The 25,260-nt window shown below is 34.5% G+C and overlaps 1 protein-coding gene across 1 annotated transcript in view; it reads right to left on the bottom strand.

Annotated features, from left to right (window-relative positions):
- The window catches only part of Mms22l (MMS22 like, DNA repair protein), a 118,528-nt gene that overhangs the window by 27,042 nt on the left and 66,226 nt on the right, over nucleotides 1–25,260 (bottom strand). The window contains exons 15-18 of the mRNA XM_027928261.3: nucleotides 10,653–10,846; nucleotides 5,929–6,079; nucleotides 4,851–5,002; nucleotides 3,693–3,835 (exon numbers count right to left, since the gene is read on the bottom strand). Of these exons, the coding sequence (XP_027784062.1) occupies nucleotides 3,693–3,835; nucleotides 4,851–5,002; nucleotides 5,929–6,079; nucleotides 10,653–10,846 (640 nt within the window). The remainder of the gene's footprint in view (nucleotides 1–3,692; nucleotides 3,836–4,850; nucleotides 5,003–5,928; nucleotides 6,080–10,652; nucleotides 10,847–25,260) is intronic.

The raw sequence follows: 25,260 nt of genomic DNA, 5'->3' as shown, positions 1-25,260 counted from the left end.
AGAAAGTTTGAAGAAATTAGTAAAGTTTTAAAATCATTTTTGGAAACTTAAGAGTGGATTTCAATGACCTAAACTAGACCACAAATAGCACCAATACACATAGTTAGGGGATCTCCCCAGCCTTGCCAGCTGCTCTAGCTGCTCTTAGTAGACATGAGGAAGGAGAGAAAGCTGGATTTACTGCACTGACCTAAGGTTGAAAGTTTGTAGGTTTGACCAAAAGACAAAAGACTACAATTGTGGAGGTACTGTTAAAAGTAGTTGAAGTAAGTCTCCAAGGAGGCTAATTAAGGTGGATGGGGGAGGAAGAGCAAACTTGAAAGGATGCTGTACTTGGAAAAAATGGCAGAAGGTCATAAAAGGGAGTGGAAGGTCACTTATGACATGGAGGGATGGGAGTAACATTTCAGTAAAAATTATTTTCCAAAACAAATTAATGAGAAGAGTAGTAGTTCTTAAACATTTGTGCAAATCTCTTTACTGTCCAGCTTAATAGAAGTAGGCTATATTTCTTATTTCCTTCTATATGTGATTCTTATGATCTTACAGAATAAAGAAAATCTTGCCTCACAAGTACATATAGGTGGAAGTAGTATTTTGACAAATTTTTCAAATAACTGTGGAAATTTCTCTTTGCTATTAGACCAAAACTTGACAAGTGGTATTTTTTGGAGGCCAGTCAAAATGAACTATGGAACTAAAGAATCTGAGGAATCTAAAATGATGTCATAAAATGATGTCAGTGGACACTTCATACATTAAGAGATCTTGGCATATCTTGTACTTAGAATAGATCTTTTACCCTTGAATGCTTATTAAAAAGCTTGCACTGGTCATTTGGAAAATTCTGACTCTTGAGTTACACAGCTTCCTGATGTTGACACATTTCATTATTGATATTGGCAAAAAAGTCATATGCATTAATACCAACACCATTCTCATAAAAAAAAGTCATTAAGTATCAGGAAGCCCTCAAGCTCACAATGACAAATACAAGCTTTCCAAAATTCTAATTTTCTTGAAAGCTCAAATTATATTATTAGCAACAGATATTGTCAGTTGTTTTCTTTGAAGTGATGGGCTGGCTTACTTCATTCATTTTTGAAAAAAATGTCTGCCAAATACCCAAGTCTGAATAACCACATTTTGTCAGTTGTTTTTTCAAGATAAAAGCAATCAGCTCAGCTTGCAACTCAAATAATCACACAAGTCTTTTCATTTAGACAACCACATTGCTTTGGCATGCAGCAAAAGTGCTTTAAGTGCACTTTGCATTGTCATTCACAGAATACTAAAAGAATATGTACTCAGGGTCAAGATTTAATAAAATTAATAATTTTATTTCTTCATTAAGGATATTCTTAAGTGAACTAACTGTTTTTCCTGAGTATATAAAAGTGTAAATTATTATGGCTACTAGTATAATCTTAGGACACAGTACTGACTCATGCTAAAGCTTTTGCATGATTTGTGCTATGTCAATATAGTTTTGAGCTCTAGAACCTCTTGACAACGTATCAGTAACTCCCAGGAGCCTATTAACCATACTTTTGAACTTTAGTACACCCAAAGAATCTCAATATTTTTTTATGTTTAGCTCTAATCTCCCCAGACTAAAAGACATGCATTTCTTAGTACCTTGACTATGACAACTTATATCATTTCTGTATAGAAAAGAATTCACACTGCAGGCCAAATGCTGATATCCTTAAAAAGTCTTCCATGTCAGGTAGGGCCTTGGGCCTTTAGAGTTTTAGGGAAGCTGCTCACTATTCCCTGATAAGAATGGCTCACTGTGCCAAAAAAATCTGTACAAATAACATTGCTATATCAAATGCCTATTTTCCTTTTGTACATCTGGAATTCTGCAAGTGCAAGGCAAAGCGGGTGCATGTAACCAGTTCCCAATAAATAAAAACCATGGACATTGAATTGCTGATGACCTTCCCTGATAGTGAATATTTCATGTCTCATCACTACTCCTTGCTGAAGAATTAAACATACCCTGTCTCTCCTTCACTGAGAAAAGACACTTCGAAATTATGCCTGGTTTCTTTAGACTTCACTGCCATGTACCTTGTCCCTTTGTTGTTTGTGCTTTATATGCTTTCTTTGTAACAGGTCATGGCTGTAAGTACAACTATATTCTGAGTTCCAGTCTCTCACAACTCCCCTAGTGAATCACAGAACCTGCAGATAATCTTTGAGACACTTGACAGAACTCTAAACAAGTCGCAAAGTGAACTTCTTGCTTACTTACCCTTGAACCTAAATCATGAAGTTCCTATTTCTCCTTAAGGTATCATCACTTTTCTGGTTACACACAGTATTTATTTCATATCCATTTAATCTTCAATTCTTTCCAAACTCCACTAGTTTCTGGCTGATAACTCCCACACCTTTAAATATATTATTGTTTCTAATTTTCATATAAAAGTCATTTAATCAAATCAGACCTACTTAAAAATCTTCCTACTCTTCGCAGGATAAACTACAAACATCTTATTAAGATGCTCTAAAATTCTTTACCTACTGATTGATCTATCAACAAACTGACACTAAGCATATAAAACCTTGCATCATTTTAAACTCTATATATGTCTTATGGTCTCTGACAAGTGAAAGTTCTTCTGGTTTTTTAAATTTCTAACATGCCTTAGGTAATACTTTGCAGCACCTAGCTAAAAACTATCATTTGTTTAATGATAAAAGAAAAATTAATTTGGGCTAAATTATATTTAGGAAGACTAAATTTAAAGTATAATACAACTCACTGGTAGGACAGCAGAACAGAATGCTTGACTTCCTTTTCTGATCCAGTAGGGTTCCAAGCAAACAATAGGTATTTATTTAATCGTGGGTTGAGCCTCAATCAACAACTAAATGAAGTGCCCAACAGAAATGTATATTTTGCATCTGCATGTTCAATTACTAAATGTTGTTAGTGTTTATACAATATTTTTAATTTTCTTACAATTGTACTTTAACTTAAAACCTATGGAAGAATTAACATTTATGTAAAAAGCTTATTGGTTGTAATTATTTTCAGTGTAGTTAATGCCAACCACTCTGTAGAAAACAATCACTCTACTTTTACTGTGAACAGCTTATAAAAGACACTAATTTAAACACATTAATGACCTCAACTGGACTTAGAAAACAAGCATTATCACAAGATATATTCTTTTAAAATTAATAATTTAAAATTTAAATGGGACTCTTTATTATTTAGAAAAACCAAACCACATGGATTAGACTTTAAAACCCCAATCATACTACATATGAAATAGCTAGTATACTAAGGCTTACAGTGTTTGTCATAGGGCAGTAAATACTCAGCTAGAACCATAATGAACCCTGTACAAGTAATTTTAGTTTGCAAGTGCCCAAGAACATTGCTATCCAGCAATTTCAGTAATAAGACATTCTTAAAATTTTGGGTGGCCTTAGAGTAAAACTTTTATGTAGTACTCTTTAGTTTTATTATTCTTCATTAAATGTAAATTTTCTGCTGTCCTACCAGTGATTTGTACTATACTTTAGATTCAATTTTCTTCCTCCAGAATTTTATAATAGCAGGCAACTGATAATATAATTCAATTTTTAAAAAATTAAATTTATAGAAAAATTTTAAGAACACTAATCAGTACAGTACAATTAGTAACACAATTATACTAATAAATGAAAAATACCTCAAGGAATTGAACAACTGCTTTTTTGGGGTCTTCCGGGATGGATAAATATCCAACTTGTGCCTTTGAGAAAATATCCTTTACTTCTGAGAGTTTAAATAGCAACCTTGTCAATTCAGCCAACTGTTCCACATAATCTTTTTCTGTAAATAAAATCACATATTTATTATATAAAGATATATAATAAAATAAAGTTTTCAATATGCTGAATATATGTATATATGTGAGTGCAGGGGATGTAAATCCTTGTTTATGACATGCTTTTTTTAAAATTCAAATTTCCATAAAATTAAAGAGTAAAAGTTTTTCTCACTTATGAACAACTTAGCCCAAAAGTCATTCATGTAAAGCCAACTGATATAGTAAGATATCAGAGAAAATTTAAAGCCTTTTTTCAGGGCAGCCCTGCTACAAATGGTTGGAAAAAACAATTGAGGAAAAGGTGTGTTCTACAGAAATAGAACTGTATGAAATATTTTTTTAAAAGTAACCAGAGTCACTCAATGACTAATAATAAAGCAGAAGAAAGGCAAAATATCTAATAAAAATAGGACAGAATTATTCACAATTGGATATTTTTCTTTTTGGGTACTCACAGTGTGATATCTGGTAATACTTCAAATTTCCACGTTTTTGTGTGATAAATTTTTTCAGAGTAAAAAAAACTAGCCTGTCACCTGAGGAACAAGTTTTTGTTCTTGGCTTCCAAGGAAACAAGTTCTTTTATCGTGATAGCAGGGGAATTTGTCATATGTAGTCCAAAAAAAAAGTGTGTGTGTGTGTGTGTGTACACACACACACACACACACACATCAAGAAAAAGAAGCAGGGTGCAAAAGGAAAGAATAAATTTCTGCTTACATATACACTTAATTATAAACATACTTTGTATATTTTCTATTAATTTATGTAATAATCTTGGGCTGGGGTTGTGGCTCAGTGGTAGAGTGCTTACTTGCCTCACATATGTGAGGCACTGGGTTTGATCCTCAGCACCACATAAAAATAAATAAACAAAATAAAGTTATTATGTCCATCTATAACTAAAAAATAAAAAAGATATTTTTAAAAAATTATGTAATAATCTAGAGAGCAAAAAGCTTTCCATAGGTACTCCCTCCATGCCTCACCAAATAAATGTATACACGACTCACTTACCAACTGCCTGCTCAGAAATTGCATCAGTAAACAAATCATCAGGTCCAGAGAGATTTTTTATATACATTTGCAAAACACAACGGATCCATGATCTTATAGTTGAGGATTGAAAAGATACACAGCCTGAATGAGAAAGTGCTTCACACAGGGTGCTGTAAAGGCAAGTTGACGCGTATTAAAACAACAAGAACAAAAATGGCAATATATTCCCTGAGTATAGACAGCAAGTAAAGAAATGCAATCTAACATCTCCCATGAACACACTTGGTCTTACTCATCTTTCAGATAAATACACTAACATAGACAGGCATTGCTGAAAATGAATACTACAGATAATAATACTATACTCAAAAAGAAATGCTGGATAAATTTGTGTTGTCATGTGTAATGTTCTAATTTTAAACTTTCCTTTTTCCATTGATGGTATAAGCCAAGGGAAAGGTTGAGGAAGCATATGGGTGAAATGGGAAAAGCAAGGGGCTTATATCTAGATAGGTGAGATGATAATGAAGGAAGCAGAAGCAGCAAGTAGAAGAAACAAAAAACAAAACAAAAAAACATCGAAGTGGCCTTTGGAATAATTAAGCAGAGAAGAGGTCATGACCATATGAGGAATGGGTAAAAAAAATTACAGACAAAACATATGTCTATGAGTATCTCCTGACAAGTTCCACCCCTATCCTCTTCCCTGCTCCTCCGTTCCACAGGTTCAAAGATTACCCCACATGGGATTCAAAAGCAAAATCTCCAAGAAATTTTAAAAGTAATCCTTATTATGAAGCCAAAAACCTGGCTAAATTTGATTTCTAATCTGTTCGTAAGAATGGGGATGGTATACAGAGTTTTGAAAGGGCTTAACATTTAACAAAAAGAAAAAAAAAAGCAACCCACAAAACACAAGCTAGCTTTCCTACTATGACTATTGTAAAATGTTGGTGTATCTGAAAGCAAAAAAAATCTTCCAAATGAGAATATATGTGGAAAAGATAATTTTTCATTTTAGATAATTCTTACCTTACCAGTGCACTGATCTATTAGGGATTACATTAATAAGTATGACTGAAATAAGGACACATACCTATTTTGTAGTAAATGACTTAAATATTTTGCTACAACTTGGGGGCAGATGATATCATCCCAACCATAAAGTTGAATTATTGATATTACTGGCTGAGGCTGAAGATCTGACGGAGCAGTACTTGGCATGTCCGCTGCCAACAAAGTAAAATCTAGATTTAAAATGAAAGAAACTAAGGTGAGAAAAAATTTTAAATTTCCCCTCACCCAATTTATTTAATAGTGATAAAAATACCAAATAATAAAATGTCATATCTAGAAATGTAGAACAAGCAAAAAGTTAAAACTGAACTAAATTCATGTTGTCAAAGAAATTTCTAATAGCATTATCTAGATCTTCAAGAAAGGATCGAGAAGCATCTCTTTCTTATCATTGTGGATCTGTACTGGATTCTTTAACTCAAGCTGGAGGTTTCTGCTTGTATGTCGCCATCAAATCAAAGATACATAAAAAAATATTTCTAGCGTTTACTCTTTTATAATTAAGCTAATTTATTTGTTACTTATCACAGTGAGCAGTTCACTCTTACCTTAGAACACAAAATTTTCCTTAATAGTAATCACTATAATCAATCACACCCCACCTTCTTCAGAACCCAAAGATCTAGGAGCCAAAATTCTTTAATTTAATCATGTTACACAAATAATACTTCATTTTGTGATTTACTGGGAACCCCATCAACTCAATTTGTACTACACTGATTTATGCTTGTTAATCAATTATTTATGAAACACTGCTGTCTATGTAGCTTTCTTCAAATGTAATTTATTCTCCCATACCCCTCATAACACTTGACCTACAGATGAGGTGAGTTTAATTCTTGATCCACATTGCTGTTTCTAGATCATTGTCCCTTTCTCCTTCCCCAAACTCCTACCTTTGAATGTCATATATATCATCAGATGGTAACAGCCACTAATTCCTTCTAACTCTCTTGTAGTCACCTGCACTCTCCTAGTTTACCCCTCTTCCATGCCGAGCCGAGTAGACTGTCGTTCATTATTATTCTCTCCAACAACAACCTTACCATTGATGTTTTTTCCCCTAGTATCTTGGCCCTTCATTTCTTGGCACTCCTCTCCTCCAAAGAATATTCCTCCATTCTACTTTAGACAGTCCCATGGTGATCACAGAAACCTTGGCATTACCAATAACCACAATCTTTCTATAATTTTATTTTCAAGTGCTATACCTTTTGATACCAAATTTGCTTTAGTCTAGGACCCTAAATCCAACAATTCTTTGATTACATCAGGGCCTATAGTCTACTGCACCCACAACTCTTTCCCCACCTTCCTTGTGTTCATGTCTTCCCTTCCCTCTTTAGGGTATTCCCCATTACTACACTCATTTATGTATGCCACCAACTCCCTTGAACTTTTTTTGATTCACTGTACTTGCCTAGGGGGAAAAAAAAGTTATCTGTTTAATTCCACTTCTTGGCCTCCTCCTCACAAGTACCTGCACCAGCATAAATGAGAACAATAATGCTGATGAATATGATTAGAGACTTCATGTGGGGGCCCAACGCCAGCCAGCAGTCCAACATTTCCCTAGTCCATTCAGGCTTCTATTCTCCTAGGCAACTATCACATATCTTCCCCTTCCTCTTTTCTTTAACAGCCAGCAACTCCTCCCTCTAGATCCTCTCTTATTTACTACTTCACAGAGAAATGAGAAACATTATACCAGTACTACCACAACTCCTACCATATTCACCCTGGTGCCTCCATCAGGGCCCATTTACTATCCCTTCTCCTCTTCTACTATAAATGAACTAAGGCCAAGTTCCTCTGTGGGGTCCCTTCTTCTCTTGACACCAAAACAAAAGTGATATTTTTGCACCATCCGATTTTCATTTACTATGGAACATTCTTGTAAGTATTAAATACACTGAAATTTCTTCCACCTTACTTAAAAAACAAAAACAAACCCTCTCTTTGACTCTACTGCTCCCTCTAATTCATTCCCATTTTTCTTAAATGGTGATATTTAAAAATTTTATCTATATTTGTAGTTTGTTATTCTTTTTACATTTTCTCTTAATTCATCTTTAATCTATTTAGTATCCACTACACACAAATTGCTCTTCAAGGTCACAAATGTCTTCCTTCTTGTAAAATCCAATGACCAATTTCAGGGCTCATCTTGCTTGATTCATCAGCAGCATCTGAGATGCTGTTGATCATTTCCCCCTCCCAGTTTCCAAACACTATGCTTTTTTTTTTTCTTTTTACATGCACTCCTTTTTGTTCTCCCTTCCTATTTCTCCTTATCTTAATTTCAGTGTAGAAATATGCTATGGCTCAGGCTTCAAACTTTCACCCATACTTAGACTACTGGTGATCTCCTCCAACATCATGGCTTAAAAGACTGTCTATAAATGGGACAGTTTCCAAATTTAAACTTTCATCTTAAACTTCTTCCCTAAACCCTAGGCTTATTATCTAAGATTCCATTTTAAATGTCTATTTAGATTTTAATGGATATTTAAAACATTGTATCCAAAATTTTTTTAAAAATCTTAATTTTCTCTCAAAATATCTGTTTCTGCCATAATCTTTCTCATCTCAGCAAGTGGCTATAGTTACCTTTAACTTCTTTTATTAACTGTTTGGTTACCTTGCTTGACCCACTTAGCAAATTCAAAATATTTTCTCTACCTTCAGATGAGAAATCTGACCATTTCTCACCAACTCTACTGCTAACACCTTAGTCCAAGCTGATCATTTCTGGGTTATTGCAATAGTGCCTTAACTGGCCTCCCAACTTCTCCCCTTGCTCCCTTTGTCCAGGGTCAACTTGCTAGCTTGAAGGATCACACTGTTTGTCTGCTCAGAACTTACCAACAGCTTCTAATCTCAAAGTAAGAGCAAAAGTCACTATAGTCATTTAATGAGACAAAATGCAACCAGCTTGCTCATATCATTGTGTTCTCTCACCCCTTTCATACTCCATATGAACCTTTATTGCTTCCCTATAGTTTTTCTCTCAGCTCTGGACTTCTACAGAGCATGATCTTTCACTTCCTTCAGGTCTTTGCTCAAATGTTACTCAGGACTTACTGAAAAGTCTATTTAAAATTATAAGCTGGGAGCAGTGGCTCATACCTGTAATCCCAATGGCTCAGAAGGCTGAGGCAGGAGGACTGCAAGTTCAAAGACAGCCTCAGGAACTTAGCAAAGCACTGAGTAACTTAGCAAGATCCTGTCTCAAAATCAAAAACTAAAAGGGGTGGGATGTGGCTAAGTGGATAAATGCCCCTGGGTTCAACCCCCAGTACCACTCACTCACTCACAAATAAAATAAAATAAAATCACAACCTGCCTCTGGCCTTACCCATTCCCTCCTGTATTTCTGTTTCTTTTCACAGGATTTATCACAATCTAACAAATTACACATTTAAGAAATTCATTCTCTTTAGCTCAATTTCCCACTAAGAATATAACCTTTATGAGATAGTCTTGTTCTCCCTGACCCCCCCTTGATAAGTTCCCAATGCTTATAAAAGTGGGTATATATAGTGCTTTTTAAATGAAGGAATGATTTTCTCCTAAATGGTTAGTGTTTATTTAAAACCAAAACCAAACCCACACATTTTTCTTTGTATTTACATACTATTTATTTTCAGAACCTAAGATAGCACTGACTTAATTAATGAAATCCATTTTTGTTGACTAAGTGGCAGCTAGCATGACAAATGTAAGAAAGCTAAGTTATATCAGCTATTAATCTTAAAAAACAATGTACACATTGTTGTGATTAAACTGATTGAATACCAATATATATTTTCACTGATATTACAGTAGTTGGAAACCACTGCCCTGTCATAATTCTTTAATCTATAATTGTAAAATCTTAATTATGAAAATGCTACCAGAATTCCAGATCTTTCAAATTTATAACATTCAGTCTTTCATGTAGTTGCTTTTAACTCAGTTTCTTCATCCATACCAGGGTAACATAAATGTTGGCTTACATCTTAGGCTTTAGAAAATACTATATTTAAATACATAAAATACCTATATAGTTACCTTTAATACATGTAACAACTACACTGATTTGTCTATTCCATTAATTTTTAATATAGTTTGGGCGAAATACATATTTGAGAAGGATAATGATCTCTTATTTTAAGACAACTGGATATATGCAAATATTTGCAAAATTTTGCCTATAATTCCGTATGAATCAGACTTCTCTAAATCCTAAGGACTATGCTTAGACCAATAATCAAATCAAGTATAAATTACAACCTAAAATAGAGGCAGTAAAAGTCAGAATGATAATATTCTATATATTTAATGTCATTCTTATCTTCTTGGTGTTGAAGTGGTATTCATTCTGTATTCTTTACTCTTTACACAAATTAGTCTTATAGGTAGATGTCTGCTCACACAATTTGAAAATAAGTTACTCAAATTAGATATAATCAAATGACACTTTACTTTCCAAATATTACATGTACAAGCAAAGTTTGTGTACATTGTTTTTTAAGATTCAAAATTACTTATTTTTAGCAAATATAATTAATTTAATTTTTTAATAATAAATAAGCCAGTGGGTCCTAATTTAAAAATATATAATTCATTTCATCTTTCTGGCTGTCAAAATATTTATTACACTGTTATAAAGCAAGTTTGTTACCAAGAAAATAGAGGGAAATACTGACAAAGAGTCTGCAAAAAGAGAAAGTAATTAACGAATTAACAATTAATGCTGACCTGCAGCTGCATCTGCAAGTTGTGAGGGAGGCACAATCTGTGCCATTCTCTGACTCTTCAAAAATGAAAAGAAATGTTTCCACAGTGCACCAGCAATTGCAGCAAGGTGGCGCTCTTTAGCCGATAATAAAGACTGCACAATTAGGTCCACATTCTCCCTTTGAAGTTCCTGGCACAATTGTTGATGAATACTCCTAAAAAGAAATAAAAATATAGTTAACAACCAAGAAATGCTTACAGAAATATTAATTAAATACATTTTTTTGCTTTTTTTCATTCATATCATATGAAAACTGAAGGACCGTTTTATATAATTAAAACCTTTATGACAAGACATAATGCATTTCTGGTTATTTGATGGATGAATGATGGCATATTAAACACCATAAAGTTAATGTTAATTACTAATGTCAACCATTAATTATATGCTTTTTAATATGTCAGATCCAAATGAGAAACAGGCAGCTTCAGAACGAAGGTCTGCATTTTGCAACTCATGTATGACAAGTGATTTTACTCAAATCTAGACATGAAAACAATTTTTAAGCCATTTTCTCCTGAAGGTTTCAGGATATAGATACACTAGGAGTGAGGTTAGTACATCTGGCTTGTAAGTGGTATTTTGAATTAAAAAAATTTTCCTTGTTTAGTAAAGACAAGGACTGTGTGCTATTGTATAAAACTGCTGGAGAGTCTTAGTCTTAGTACCTCAGGCCAAAAAAACATAATAAACAGTAAATTTTCCTCTTCATCCCAGTTCCTTAAATTTCGATTCATCATTTAATTCCCCTTTCTATTTAATTAAAATGAAAATTTAGACATTTCTAGACCTTAACAGAAACATCTGCAGGAAATTGAGGTTACCAAAGTAAGAAGGAGAAATACTCAAGAGATTTTCTTAGTGATCTGGAAGAGAAGGTATTTATGCAGTGTACTCAGCAATTAATAATATGATGTATTAAAGGCACAACCATAATATTTTTCCTGTTTCTACTTATATCACAGCCAGATCAACTGAGAGTGGACATAACTGTATGGATATCATCCTCCCATTTGTTTTCTTCAATTATACAGAAAGTAGGGAAAAGTAACCAATAAAAATAAAGCAGAAGACTTCCTTTGACAGAAAATAGTATTCTACTAAGAAAAGTAAACAGCACCTAAAAAGAATAATATTATATTAATCCTAATTCAGTATTCTTTTTTTTTTTTGGTACCAGGGATTGACCTCAGGGGCACTTGACCACCGAGCCACATCCGCAGCCCTATTTTGTATTTTATTTAGAGACAGGGTCTCAACGAGTGAGTTGCTCAGCTCCTCATCCTTGCTGAAGCTTTGAACTTGTGATCCTCCTTTCTCAGCCTCCCAAGCCGCTGGGATTACAGGCATGTGCCACCGCGCCCAGCTCTAATATAGTATTCTTGATGGTTTTAAACAGTTTAGGGATAGTAGACACTAGAAAGAACTATATGAGACAGAACTAATACATACACAGAATTCCACAAAATGACCAACTGGTTATAAGACCACATCTTAGAAGATATCACATGATTCCACACAGGAAGTAAAAAATTGAAGCATAAATTATATAACATTTGGATCTTGTACTCATGTGTACTGGAAATCTGGCAGTCATGGGGTACTACTTAATCCTACTTTAAGTACTGAAAAAAGTGTACAAATTCCTGGGGAAAGAGCATTCAGCAAGCAACTCTCACAAGAGCTAACCAAATATCTGTTATGTCTTCTCAGTTTAACAACTTGACTGAGATGCTTTCAACTTGAACTAGTGGCTAGAGACTGTTTCAGAACCTTTAACTTGGATAAAATGAATAACAAACTCCTAAAATTCATTTGGCAACAAACTCAACTGCCTATATCAACCTAGCAAAGTTCATGAATACATTTCCACACACTGAATTCCAAGTAAAATAATACCACCATTTCTAGTACCCTTTATAGCTTTTTCAAAGTATATTGGTTTCAAAGATAATGAGTAATGTATTGAACTTGGGTAGGACATATATTGTTCACTACTTCTAAATAAGCCACTTTATTCACTAAAGCCTATTCCTTAGGAAGGAGTAACATTTTTGATCAATCCCTATGTGTTAGAAATTCTTTTAATTAAAAATCAGATCCTTAGCTCTCATGAGTACCAATGTCCAACTCAAAATGGATTAAAGACTTATAGGTAAGACCTGAAGCTATAAGACTACTAGAAGAAATAGAGTAAACACTTCAGAACACTGAAATGGACAAAGAGCTTTTGGATCAGACACCCAAATCATAGAAAACAAAAAATAGACAAATGGGATTATATTCAGCTGAAAAGCACAGTAAAGGAAATAATCATCAGAATCAAGAGTAAACTATCAGAACAGGAGAAAATATTTGTAAACTAAGGCTGATATTCAGAATATAGAGTAACTCTAAAAAAAAGTAATTAAAAAAATGGGCCACAGATCTTTTTTTCCCACTTTTAAAAATTTGTTCTTTTTATATATACATGACTGTAGAGTGTATTTTGACATAGAATACATACATGGAGTATAACTTCCCATTCTCGTGGTTGTACATGATATAGTTTCACTGGTTGTGTATTCATATATGAACACAGAAAAATTATGTCTAATTCATTCTACTGTCTTTCCTATTCCCATCCCTTCTCCCTTCCCTTCATTCCCCTTTGTCTAATCCAGTGAACTTCTATTCTTCCCTTCATCTTGTGCCACAGATCTTAACAGCCTTTTCTCAAAATGACCAACTGGTATATGAAAATATGCTTAATTAACATCACTAATCATCAGACAAATGCAAATCAAAATCACAATGAGCCATTTACCTTACTCTAGTAATACTGTATATTATCAAAAAGACTAAAGATAACAAGTGCTGGTGAGGATGTGGATAAAAGGAAACCCTTGCACACTGATGGCTGGAATGGAAATTAGTACAGCCATTATGGAAAACATTATGGAGATTCCTCAAAAAATTAAAAATAGAGCTAACATATGATTTGGCAATCTAAATCCACAAACGAAATGAAATTGGTACATTGAAAAGACTTCTGTACTCTCATGTTCACTGAAACACCAGTCATACTAGACAAGAAATGAAAATAATATAAGTGTTCATCAACTGATGAATGGATAAAGAAATTGTGGTACATATGCACCATGGAATACTATTCAGCCATTAAAAATAAAATCTTGTCATTTTGGACAACATGGATACTACTAGATTACGTGAAGTGAAATAAGCCAGGCACAGAAAGACAAATGCCGAATGATGTCTCTCATATGTGGAATATTAAATAGTAGATCTCAAAGAAGTTGAGTGTAGACTGGTAGTTACCAGATGCTGAGGAGAGTAGGGCATAAGAATGGATAGTTACAGTCAGTTGGAGTAACAGTTGTGGTATGCTACTGCACAGTAGGGTGTTATTTCAACAACAGTATTCTGAATGTTTTTACTGTTAAAAAAAATGATAAATGTTTGAGGAGACAGGTTTAACCTGATTTAAACATTACACAACGTACAAATGTATCAAAATATCACATGAAACCCCATTAATATGAACAACTTTTATATCTTTATATATCAGGGAAATAAAGAAAACTTTCAAGACAACTCTATAAGATAGTTCATTAATCCTCTTTATATGATGAAGCTGATAGCAAAAAAGTTAAGTAATACGCTCAAAGGTCACATGGCTATGAAGAGCTGACCCAATAATCTGAACCTGAATATGACTCTTAAGTCATGTTTCCCTTAAACCCAGAAAGGTTGAGGCAGAAGGAGAGTGAGTTCAAAGCCAGCCTCAGCAATGGCGAGATGCTAAGCAACTCAGTGAGACCCTGTCTCTATATAAAATACAAAATAGGGCTGGGGAATGTGGCTCAGAGTTTGAGTGACCGTGAGTTCAATCCCTGGTATTCCCCCCACCAAAAAAAAGAAGACTTTCTGTTTGATGGTCTGAGTATTCAACCTATATCAGTTTGAATAAGAAGAATGATCACCTGGTATATTAACACAGAACAAACTTGTTTAAGACCTTATAATGATCTCTCTACTCATGAGGAAATCAAAGAGTGATAAACGCAAGAAGTGCCAAGAATATACCATAATGGTGTCTAAGAGAAGAATCAAAATTCTGCACAACAGCCAAACAGTTAAAAATATACCATGCAGTGGCAGACAATTTTTAAAAAAATCAAATTTTCTGAACAAGAAAGCTAACTACACAAAGATGACTGAAAAATAAACAGTATATTAGAAGTGGTCATTGCACATCTACTGAAGGCATATTTACAAAACTAAAATTATGAAAAGAGTTTCCTCACTATTGGCAACAGTGTGAAAGAAAACATATAACATGCATGAAATACTGTAAGGACCCTCATATAGTTCTAGAAGCCACGGCTATTTTATGAGTAATTATCTTACTTTCTTCAATAACCAGTAGACAAATATGAAAGTAGATTAACTGCAAAAAAGGCAAAATGTGATTTATGGTCAAAAAGTAAAGGAAAAGATGTGAAATCTCCCAATATTTGGCAATTTTTGTTTAAGACAGATTTTACATGGGTTAAAATCATTTTGGAAATATACATGTTTAGAAATACACATGAGTAACAAGTCCACTTTACATTATAAAGGATGAAATACAGGATACTGGGAAAGAAATATGCTGAATTTCAAGTTGTTCAAATTGTAGCTCTCATAATAGAAATAACAGCAACATCCAGCATTTATTGGTATTTACCATGAGACCAGCACTGTGCCAACTATTTTATAAGCACTAATTCTCACTCTGTGAGGTTGAAACAATTATTATTCAAATCTTTTAAATGAGAAATTGAGATAAAAAGAAGTAACTGAATTGGGTAACAGATTAACAATGCTACTTAGAGCTAGGTGACATTGGAGAAAAAGGATTCCCCAATTCCTGTTTTCTTACGTCAATACAAACAATCAAGAATTGTTCTACGTCCACTTAACAGGCTTACCGTGAAAACCACATGAAATAATGCCCCGGAGTGTTCATGAGTCCATCTGTATAAACACCCCCACGTTTATACACCCACTTATCCACGTTGTGTCCTATTACTTCTATTTCAGCTCTGTTGTCTTGAGTCCTTTCCTTTCCTCATTATGTTCAAGGGCTTTCCTGATTCCTTTATCTGACTGCTCTTGAGCCCCACTTTCTGAAATGTTTTCCTGTTTTTACCAGCCTGCTGTTTCTTCCCTTGATTTCACATATTCACTTACCCTCCTCACCCCTCCACATCCCCAGACACACACCAGAGACAATGGAACTTGTACCTGACTGGTGCTGCCTGTCAGCCTGGTCTCCAAGTTTTTGACTAATAGTTTAGATAGGTTTTTTGGAATCCTTCCTAGACTACTACTTATAGGGTTTCCTTCTAATCTTAGATTATGCTGGTTTTATCTGTGACTGATACAGATATGATTCTGTATGTTATCTTCTGGGTACTGAGTTGCATGTTTAATATTTCTCATATATTATGCCTTGAAACATAAAGAAAAGAAAAATTGTCTAATGATAGCCCTTTCACTACAAAGAAAAAGCATAATACAATAAATGTGACTGATAAGAGCCAACAGAAAGAAAGGAATTAAAAGCAATAATTGAATGCCTCTTTTAGCTCTATTTCAAACATGGCAACTTTAAAAAATCTATATTAGTGAAAAATATAATTGGAAGTTCTATGTTAAGAAGTTGTTCCAAAACCACTGTGGGTTTGGATTATTCTAAGTATCATATTGATCTAACTAATGGAAAACTGAATGGGAACCAGAATACTCTATAATTACTTTTAGCTCAGCTAAATTCTCTGAAAAACCTTAGATACTTTAAATTCTTTTGCTATACTTGCCCACATCTATGAAATAGAGCTATGGTCTTCCTTATTACCCAGAAAGAATATAACATAGCCAAAATAATGACATTATCAGAAAAAAAAAAAAAAGTTTGAAGCTGGAAGTTACCCTAAAAATCATCCAATCCAATCCTATGTTAAAAAAAAAAAAAAAAAATCAGAAAAGAAACAAGAATTTTTAAAAAGCCTCTAGGTACAAAGAGCCTTTTACAAAGTCTCCTATGAGAGAACAGTAGCTTCAGTGCTGACTCCCAGTCTTGTGCATGCCCAGGTGAGCAGGAACAAGTGATAAACAGGAAACCAGCTGGCAATCAGCAATCCAGGTATACTTTGCAGCACCCCTAAATACCTCAGTATACCTGTGTCGGTGCATATGTGGAGCAGGGAGTGAGGAGATGGTAGACAAATGAATTAATATATGAGATTAAGGCAAGAAGTATGCTGTTTTGGTCATGGAGGGACGACACTGGAACAAAAAGCAATGTTGGCAATGATGCTTACAGCCACATATAATATACCATTAAGGAAAAAAGAGCTTCTCCAGAGATGTAAGGAGAATTATCAGAATGAACTCTTGCCTAGTACAGAGGAAAACAGCTTGGAACACTGGAAAACTTCTGAAACTGTTTTTCATCTGTTATATGGGAACAATGCCCTACTATTCTCCATGGAGCTGCTGAATTATGAAATCAGTGCACTCCAGTGAAAATTCTTTGTAGACCATAAGGCAAGATAATAAGGCACTTTGGTCACATTGCTACTACTTCTAAATCCCAATAGCTGTGTTCTTAGAGGCAGTAGAGCATCCCTAGAAAGACAAGGGCTTTGAGGACAGACATGCCAAGACTATAAACCCTATTTTACCAACTATTAGTTGGATAGACCTTTTTTCATCTAAGATTTTTTTTTTAAATAAGGCAACTGTATTGTTAGCCAAATAATTAAAGATTGTTTATTGAGAATACATACAATAACCCTATTCTAAATGTTTTAACTTTGTTAACCAATTTCTTTTGTAGGTACTATTATTAATGTCATTTCATGAACAAGGAATCTAAGTGCAGAGAGGATAAGTAATTTTCCTGGGTCATTCTGTTAATAAGCAGAGCCGAGATTTGAACCCTAGCAGTCAGAAGAGCTCCAATGCCCCACCTTATAATCACTATGTTATGGTTGTCTCCAATAATATTTATAAACTAAATAAATAATACATGTTTCAAATGTCATATTGCTGTCTTTATTCATTCATTTATATACTAAGTTCCTATTAAAGGTAAATATAAAATAGTATAACAGCCAAGTTGAAATTATAATAATTCTGGGGAGTGTAAACTATAAGGGATCTCTAAGGTCAACTACATATGATTACCTAAAATTTTCCTATGACCCACAATTGAGTTAATTTGCAAGACTAGGAAAACAGAACAAATCAGAAAACCAGTGATGAATCTAACAAATTAAACATTCCTTTTTGGGTTAGCTTCCCATTACTGTGATAAAGTAGCTGACATAGTAAACATAAAGGAGGAAAGATTATTTTGGATCATGGTTTCCTTCTTTTCTTTTCTTTCTCTCTCTCTCTCTTTCTTTTTTGGTACTGGGGATTGAATCCAGGGGTGCTAAACCACTAAGCCACATCCTCAGCCCTTCTGTATATTTTATTTAGAGAAAGAGTCTCACTAAGTTGCTTAGGGCCTTGCTGAGTTTCTGAGGCTGACTCTGAGCTTGCCATCCTCCCAAGCCACCTGGATTACAGGTGTGAGCCACTGTATTTGGCTTGAATCATGGTTTCAAAGGTTTCAGTCCATGGCTGCTTGGCCCTGTTGCTTTGGGCCTATGGTGGCAAAGTCCATCATGGCAGGAACATACGGCAGAAGAGGAGGCCTGGTCAACTCATGGTAGCCAGGAAGCAAACAGATAGAGAAGGGAACAGGATCCTAATATCCCATTCAAAGCATATCTCAGTAACATAATTTCCTTTCACTGGGCCCCATGTCTCAATAACACCATGGACTGTAGACGAAGACTTTTTAAAACATGGACCTTTGCAGGAGATTTCAGATCCAAACTCTATAGCACTATAGTAATGCTGCCTTATGGTCTTAAACAGTAATACTGGTGAAGTGCTTAAAATAGAGTTCTGTCCCAGTCTTAAAAGACATGGCTATCACTGGTATGAAAATATGCCAATAAAAAGTGATAGTTTCTTGAAGTTACCCTTATACTTTCATTTGATCAAAGAGGAATTACTATAGATAAAAAGCAGAGTCAGCAACAATGCTTACACCAAATACAATGCACCATTAAGGAAAAAAGAACTTCTTAAAAGATGACTTATTATATTTGTAGATATATTATATATTATATACATTATATATGTTATATATTTTTATATATACTTTATTGAATATATTTATTTATAGATGATTATGAGTCCCAAATCAATTGAGTTTTTCATTTATATTTCACTACATTTTATGGGTACACTTGTGCAATGAAGTAGTTACGAATCTTGACAATCATCAAAATCATCTATAGAGCTTCCTAAACATATTAATGTCCTAGATTCACTAAGGATATTTTTACATCTTTAGGACCTGTTTTAAGTTTGGATGCAGAATGTCCCCAAAAGGTCTATGTAGTAAAGGCTTGGTTCCCGGAAGGTACTATTGGGATATGGTGGAATCGTGAAAGATCTTTAGGTTATTAGAAGCATGCCCTTAAAAGTGATAGCAGAACTTCGGTGCAGCCTTCTTCTTTTTTTTGCTTTTCAAAATGGACAGTTTTGTTCCACCATTTGCTTCTTCTGTAATATGCTGCCTTCCCTCAAATACTGGGACCAGGTGATCATGGATTAAAATTTCCAAAACTCTGAGTCAAAATATCCCTTTATCTTTATGCCCTGATCATTTCAGGTGTTACAGCAATGGAAAGTTGACTAATACAGAACCTAAGCATACTGTTTTTTGTTTTTGTTTTTTTTAATTCTTAATAGGTCTAGGGAGGAGTCTGTGAGTAAGCATTTCCATCAGCAGATGCTGCTAGCCCACAGAATACAATGAGTAGCCACCCTCCTGGCTTTCCTCACGTATAAACTAGAAATAATATTAGTACTTGCAGAATTAAATTTGTTAATATAGGCCCAACACTTAGAATAAAGCATGGATTCTCTGATTAACAATAATTATTCCATTTATTAAGTATTTCCAATTTAATTCTTGCAACAGATAAGGAAATGGCCATGCAACTTGTAGCCCATGGGTCACATAGATCATATGTAATTCTGTACTGGAGGAGAGCTGCAAAGTACTCTTTCTTCTAATCTGTATCTATAAGTGTGCAATTACCAATTCTGAGAAGGAAGGTCACAGAAGGTAAGGTCAGGTAAAGACTAGTAAGATGAAAAAGAGAAAAGTAAAAGTATAGAGGTATATAAATCCATTTTCCTAACTCTCGAATTCAGCTCATATTGTATGTTCTAGGCAGTAGAGATAAAAAGTAAACAAAATAGAGGGGGTCTCTGTCCTGAAGTTTATATTCTGAGGACAGACAGATGAGTGACAGGAGCTAATATATCAATTAGGATGATCAGGAAATACCTTTTGAGAAGTGACACTGAGCAAAGACCTAAATAAATAAGGGAGGGAATCCCATGCATATATTGAGGAAGCCCATTGCAGAGGGAAGAAAAGCAAATGCCAAGAAGCTAAGATTGACAGAGTCTACAGGCTAAGGGAAAAACAAGAAGGCAATGTGGCTGAAGAACAACTGGTTTCAGAAGGAACAGCAGGTAAATTCAAAGAGGTAGCTGGGTTCCAGATCATGGAAATATTTTCATTAAAAAGCCCCACCTGATGAATATGCATTGTGTGACTTTATACATATGTACATATATAAAACTACCTATCACAAAATTCTCTTTCTCTCACGTTTGAATGCTATTTTGTGCTCTCATCCCATAAAAGTGAGCATGGAAGATCAACATGAGCAAGCCTGACCCATAAGCATCAGTATTATTAGCACAACATATTGCAAACACCCTTGGCAAATGGGTGCTCTACTATACACGCTAAATTGAATATGTTTATTTTGTTGTAGTCTGTTTCTGACAATTATTCTACCTCTGAGAGGGCAGTTTAACCTATGTCAACAAGTAATAAGTCTGAATATAACACAAGAATCAAAGGGAAAGTATCATGCTAGATGTTAAGGTGTAAGTTCACAGCTCTTCAAGATGCCATCAAGGAAATGATTGAGGGTAAAGGCCAAAATTAAGGGTTGGTTAAAGTTCTTTGGAATTCCATAAGAAACTATTAGCACATGAATGTGATGACTCAGGGATTTCTAGAAGAACAGGAGAACAACCATCATCTGATGATGACAACTCATTTCCAAAGGGGTAAGGCCAAGGTAACCTTGCTCTGCTTATATTCAGTGTGGTTCCAATTTCCAGGAAGTCAGGCTTCAAACTGAATAGAAAGTATGTGGGCACAGATAATGAATAAAAGTAAGAGGAGGGACAGTGAATGCAGTGTGAAACTAGTCAAAGTCCTCCTACCAGAGCATCATATGAGAAAGATTATGAGTTAAGATCCAGGATCTTTTGAGTTAAGATATTTGTCCTTGAGGTTAGGGGCAGTCAGAGGTGAGATGATTTTTGTAGACTCTGACAACAAAATGCATACATCTTTGATAAAATACCTAAACTTGTCATAATGATCTTTTAGAATTTCAAATGTGGTTGTCTTCCTCATCAAAGTTGGTAGGGTAAAAGTGAGCATGCACATATGTACTGGATCTTACCCAAAATGTTATGTGTGGAATTCTCAAGAAAAAAGGAGGGCTGGGGATGTGGCTCAAGCGGTAGCGCGCTCGCCTGGCATGCGTGCGGCCCGGGTTCGATCCTCAACGCCACATACAGAGATGTTGTGTCTGCCAAGGGCTGAAGAATAAATATTGAAATTCTCTCTCTCTCTCTCTTTTAAAAAAAAAAAAAAGGAAAGAGTAAAAAAAAAAATCCTTAGAAACTGATGGCTAAAAAAGAAAATAAGAATATACTTATTCTCACTATAGGAAAATAGAGTATGGAATAAGCCCTCATTTGGGGATAGAGACCACCAATCTAACTTAGCAGCAGTGGAGTTGGTAATTACTGGTGATATTAAATGCCCCTCAGTCTTTACTTTCCTTCATCTTCTTGTTCTTTTCTGTCTCTGTCTTGCTTTGATTATTCTACCATTTACAGAAAACTGTGCTTTGACTCCCGGAGTACAACAGATGTGACATTGTGTAACTCTTAAGTCTTGGTGACAAAACAACAACAACAACAAAAACAGAAGGCCATGAAGTTTCTCCATTATTTGCTGAGAAAACTCATTCCTAAGAGTGCTGAAATACCCTGAATAAAGTCCAACTACCTTGAGAACACCTGTCGGAGATGCCACAGGTAGCATTCAGGTCAACAGAATTAAGCCTATTCTTTGGTCATTCTAGCTCAGAGACTAGACATGCTAATAAAAATGCCATCTAGGAACTGGATTCTCCAGCATCAGCACTTCCAGGCCCACTCTTGTGAGCTATCTTATACACTGAATCATCAGAGTTGAGGCTCCAGACATCGTAGAAGAGATGAGATGTTCCTGGCTTTCCAAATCTGTGATCTATACATGTCTGTGAATGTAATAAGAATTAGTTTGACAAGGTTTATTATGCCTTAAAGAAATGGCACCCACTACATTCCTACATACTAAGTAGGAATTAGAGATTCGAAGTCAAAACAGACGCAGACCTGACCTCAAAGAATTCATACTTGGTACAGGGCGGGAGGAAACAAAGAATTTTCTTAGAAATATAACCAAGGAGGTAGTATCTGCAATGAAGCAAAGGCAGATTCAGACAAAATAGCTGGATGAAGTGTCCTAGAAGACATCCACATGATTTCAGAAATCTAGATTAAAGACAAATGAATGACAAAGGCAAGGGTCGTTTGAAGAAAAGCTATTTTTCCACCCGCTCAGCACAAAATAACTATCTCAAATTTATGCTGAGATATTATATAAACATTTATTCTCAATAAATTTTATTCAGTTCTTATTGCTTTTACATTTCATTAATCAGCAGATCTTTTTTTAAAAAGAGTTTCATTTTAATTTTCCTTAGATATAAGGTATTATGTTTATGAATGTATGGAGCCCATCTTCTACAGCTAATTAAAACACTCCAAAAACTAACTTAGCCCTCTCCTCCTGGCAGTCTTTTCTAAAAACAGCAGTCCACAGCAGTGCTGCCATTTAACAACAGATGCAATCTTTCTAAGTCATCTTATGACTTGTGTTTAGCTAATGGGGGAATCTTTGTTTCAAAAGAATTCAGGGGTCTTTTTGTTAAAGCTAAAGACCCAAATATTTTTGAGGTCAAATATTCCATATCAATAGGTTAAGGCTAAATTCTATTTGTAAGCATTTTTTTCTAATTGATGGTAATAAATTCCTAAAAAGAAAGGTCTAATGGTAATGTTGACTGATTCTTAACTTCATCCACCCAAATGTTCCTGTCACAGTGAAATTTGTTCTATAATTTACATTAATGGACTAGGTGTACCAATAAATATCAAAAATGTCCAGTTTCTTAATCCCCCTCCATTTAAATCAAATTCAATTCAATGTCAACAGATTGTACCAATGTATAATTACAATAGCTAATGCATCGGGAAAGGTAGTGTTCTTTGATAAATAATTTTTGAAACCTCTTAAGCATTCTACATCCTCTATATTTCTCTCATGCGCAAGAAATGTAGTAAATTACACAACCAGATACACTGACCATTGCCAATTGTGCTACAGAATTTAAAAACACGATTCTGATTCTCGGCTCCAACAGTGACAATTTTTTTTTTTTTTAATTCCAAAATTTAGTGAAGCAAAAAAGTAAAACAAAACAAAACCTAGGAATGTTTTAGAAAGGCTTTTTTTTTTTTTTTTTTTCATAAAAAGTTCAAACAAACTCCAGTAGACATAATAGCTTAGTCACCACATAATATAATGCTGAATCTTGGGTACATAAATAAGATTTATAAGCCTATAAACTACTTGGAATTAAGTGTTAAGTTTTATGTATACATAAATGTATATAGATCTCATCCCTTTTCTTCTACCCTCCATTGCTCTTTATAAACACCTTCTTTTAAGTACAAGGCAAATGTTCCCTCTTGATTTCTCACCCTGAATTTTCTTCTCCCTCATTTGTGTCTCCCCACTCTGAACCTCCACTGTCCCCAACAATCCAACTACAACCTCTATGTACCAAACACATTAATTCAGAAGGAATGCTTAATCTGAAATCTACAGAGTAAAAGCTGTGACTAATTGATGTATATCAATCATCAAAAAGAAATAAGTATAAACTTGTTTAGAACAAATCTGTGTTTAATAGTAAATAAACTTCTTAGTTTTAAATTATAGTTACTCCAGATAATTAAACATATATTTTTCCTTCAAAGACACTGCTTACTGTTTTTATTGCAGTTCTTTACAAGGGAGAAAAGACAGAGAGGGGAAAAAGTTTTCCTAAAAGATTATCCATTGAGTCAATGATCTGTGGGGGTTTATTATAAAGCTGTTATTAGGCTAAGAGCCCCAAAAGCTTTTATTATATCACTAATTTCTTTTTTGCAAAGCTTCAGCAAATGAACTGATTTATCTGGTTCTGCATACTTGGGGCTTGATACATGCTATTTGTACATGACAGGTTTCATCTGCATAGCACCATTGATAACATTTATCTGCACATCAAAAAGCCCATCTCCTTATGTTAAAAAAAATTCATGCATACGCTGGGATAAGAAATGTTAAAGTGGTGAGTAAAAGATATGAGATATCTCATAAAATGGAACTAAACCATAATAAGCTCACTGCATAACAGTGGTACAGGAGAAACTACGATGTCAAAAAATGGGAAGAACTGGAAAGATTTTTGCTTATGCTGATAAAGTCATAAAGCTTTGCTAGGCATCATATGAATCTTAACTAGAAATGAGAAAAATTAATTGACTCTCAGACAAGAAATGATAAACTTTCATAAAGCTTTATGACCAAAGCAGAAATATGTCAATACAAATTTTAAAACAGTGCCCATTGCTTACAAATGTCAGTAGGAAAATAACCCCTGAAAGATTCTCTTAGGGCAAAAATCAAATGTGTAGATTGACTGTTACTGGGTACACAACTAAAACCTTTTGCTAAAGCTTAAATTTCTTACAGAAAAGTAACTTAGAAAACAGATACAAAAAAGTAACCAGATATAAAGCTTTTATTTCAGGCCAGATGTGGTGGCACATGCCTGTAATTCCAGCTACTCTGGAGGACTAAGGCAGGAGGCTTTTAAGTTGGAGGCTAGCCGGGGTAACTTTGTGAGATCCTGTCTCAAAATAAAAAATAAAAATGGTTGGGGATGTAGCTCAGTGGTAGAGTACCTCTGTATTCAATCCCCAGTATCAAAGAAAAAGTATCTGAGTAAGAGTTTGCTGAAAGGAAGGCATAACCTACATATGTGAATAACAAGATAATAATGAGGTATTTCCAAATTTCCAACAAATGATACATTAGACATTCTTTGGAGAAAAAGTTACCATTTTTCTTTATGAAGAAGATATACATTGAGTTAAACAGTTCTTGTAATTCATCATCTTTTAGAACACGAGGTT

This window comes from Marmota flaviventris, chromosome 6, assembly GCF_047511675.1.
Source record: "Marmota flaviventris isolate mMarFla1 chromosome 6, mMarFla1.hap1, whole genome shotgun sequence".
Classification (NCBI taxonomy): Eukaryota; Metazoa; Chordata; class Mammalia; order Rodentia; family Sciuridae; genus Marmota; species Marmota flaviventris.
This window is presented reverse-complemented; position numbering and strand designations above follow the sequence as displayed.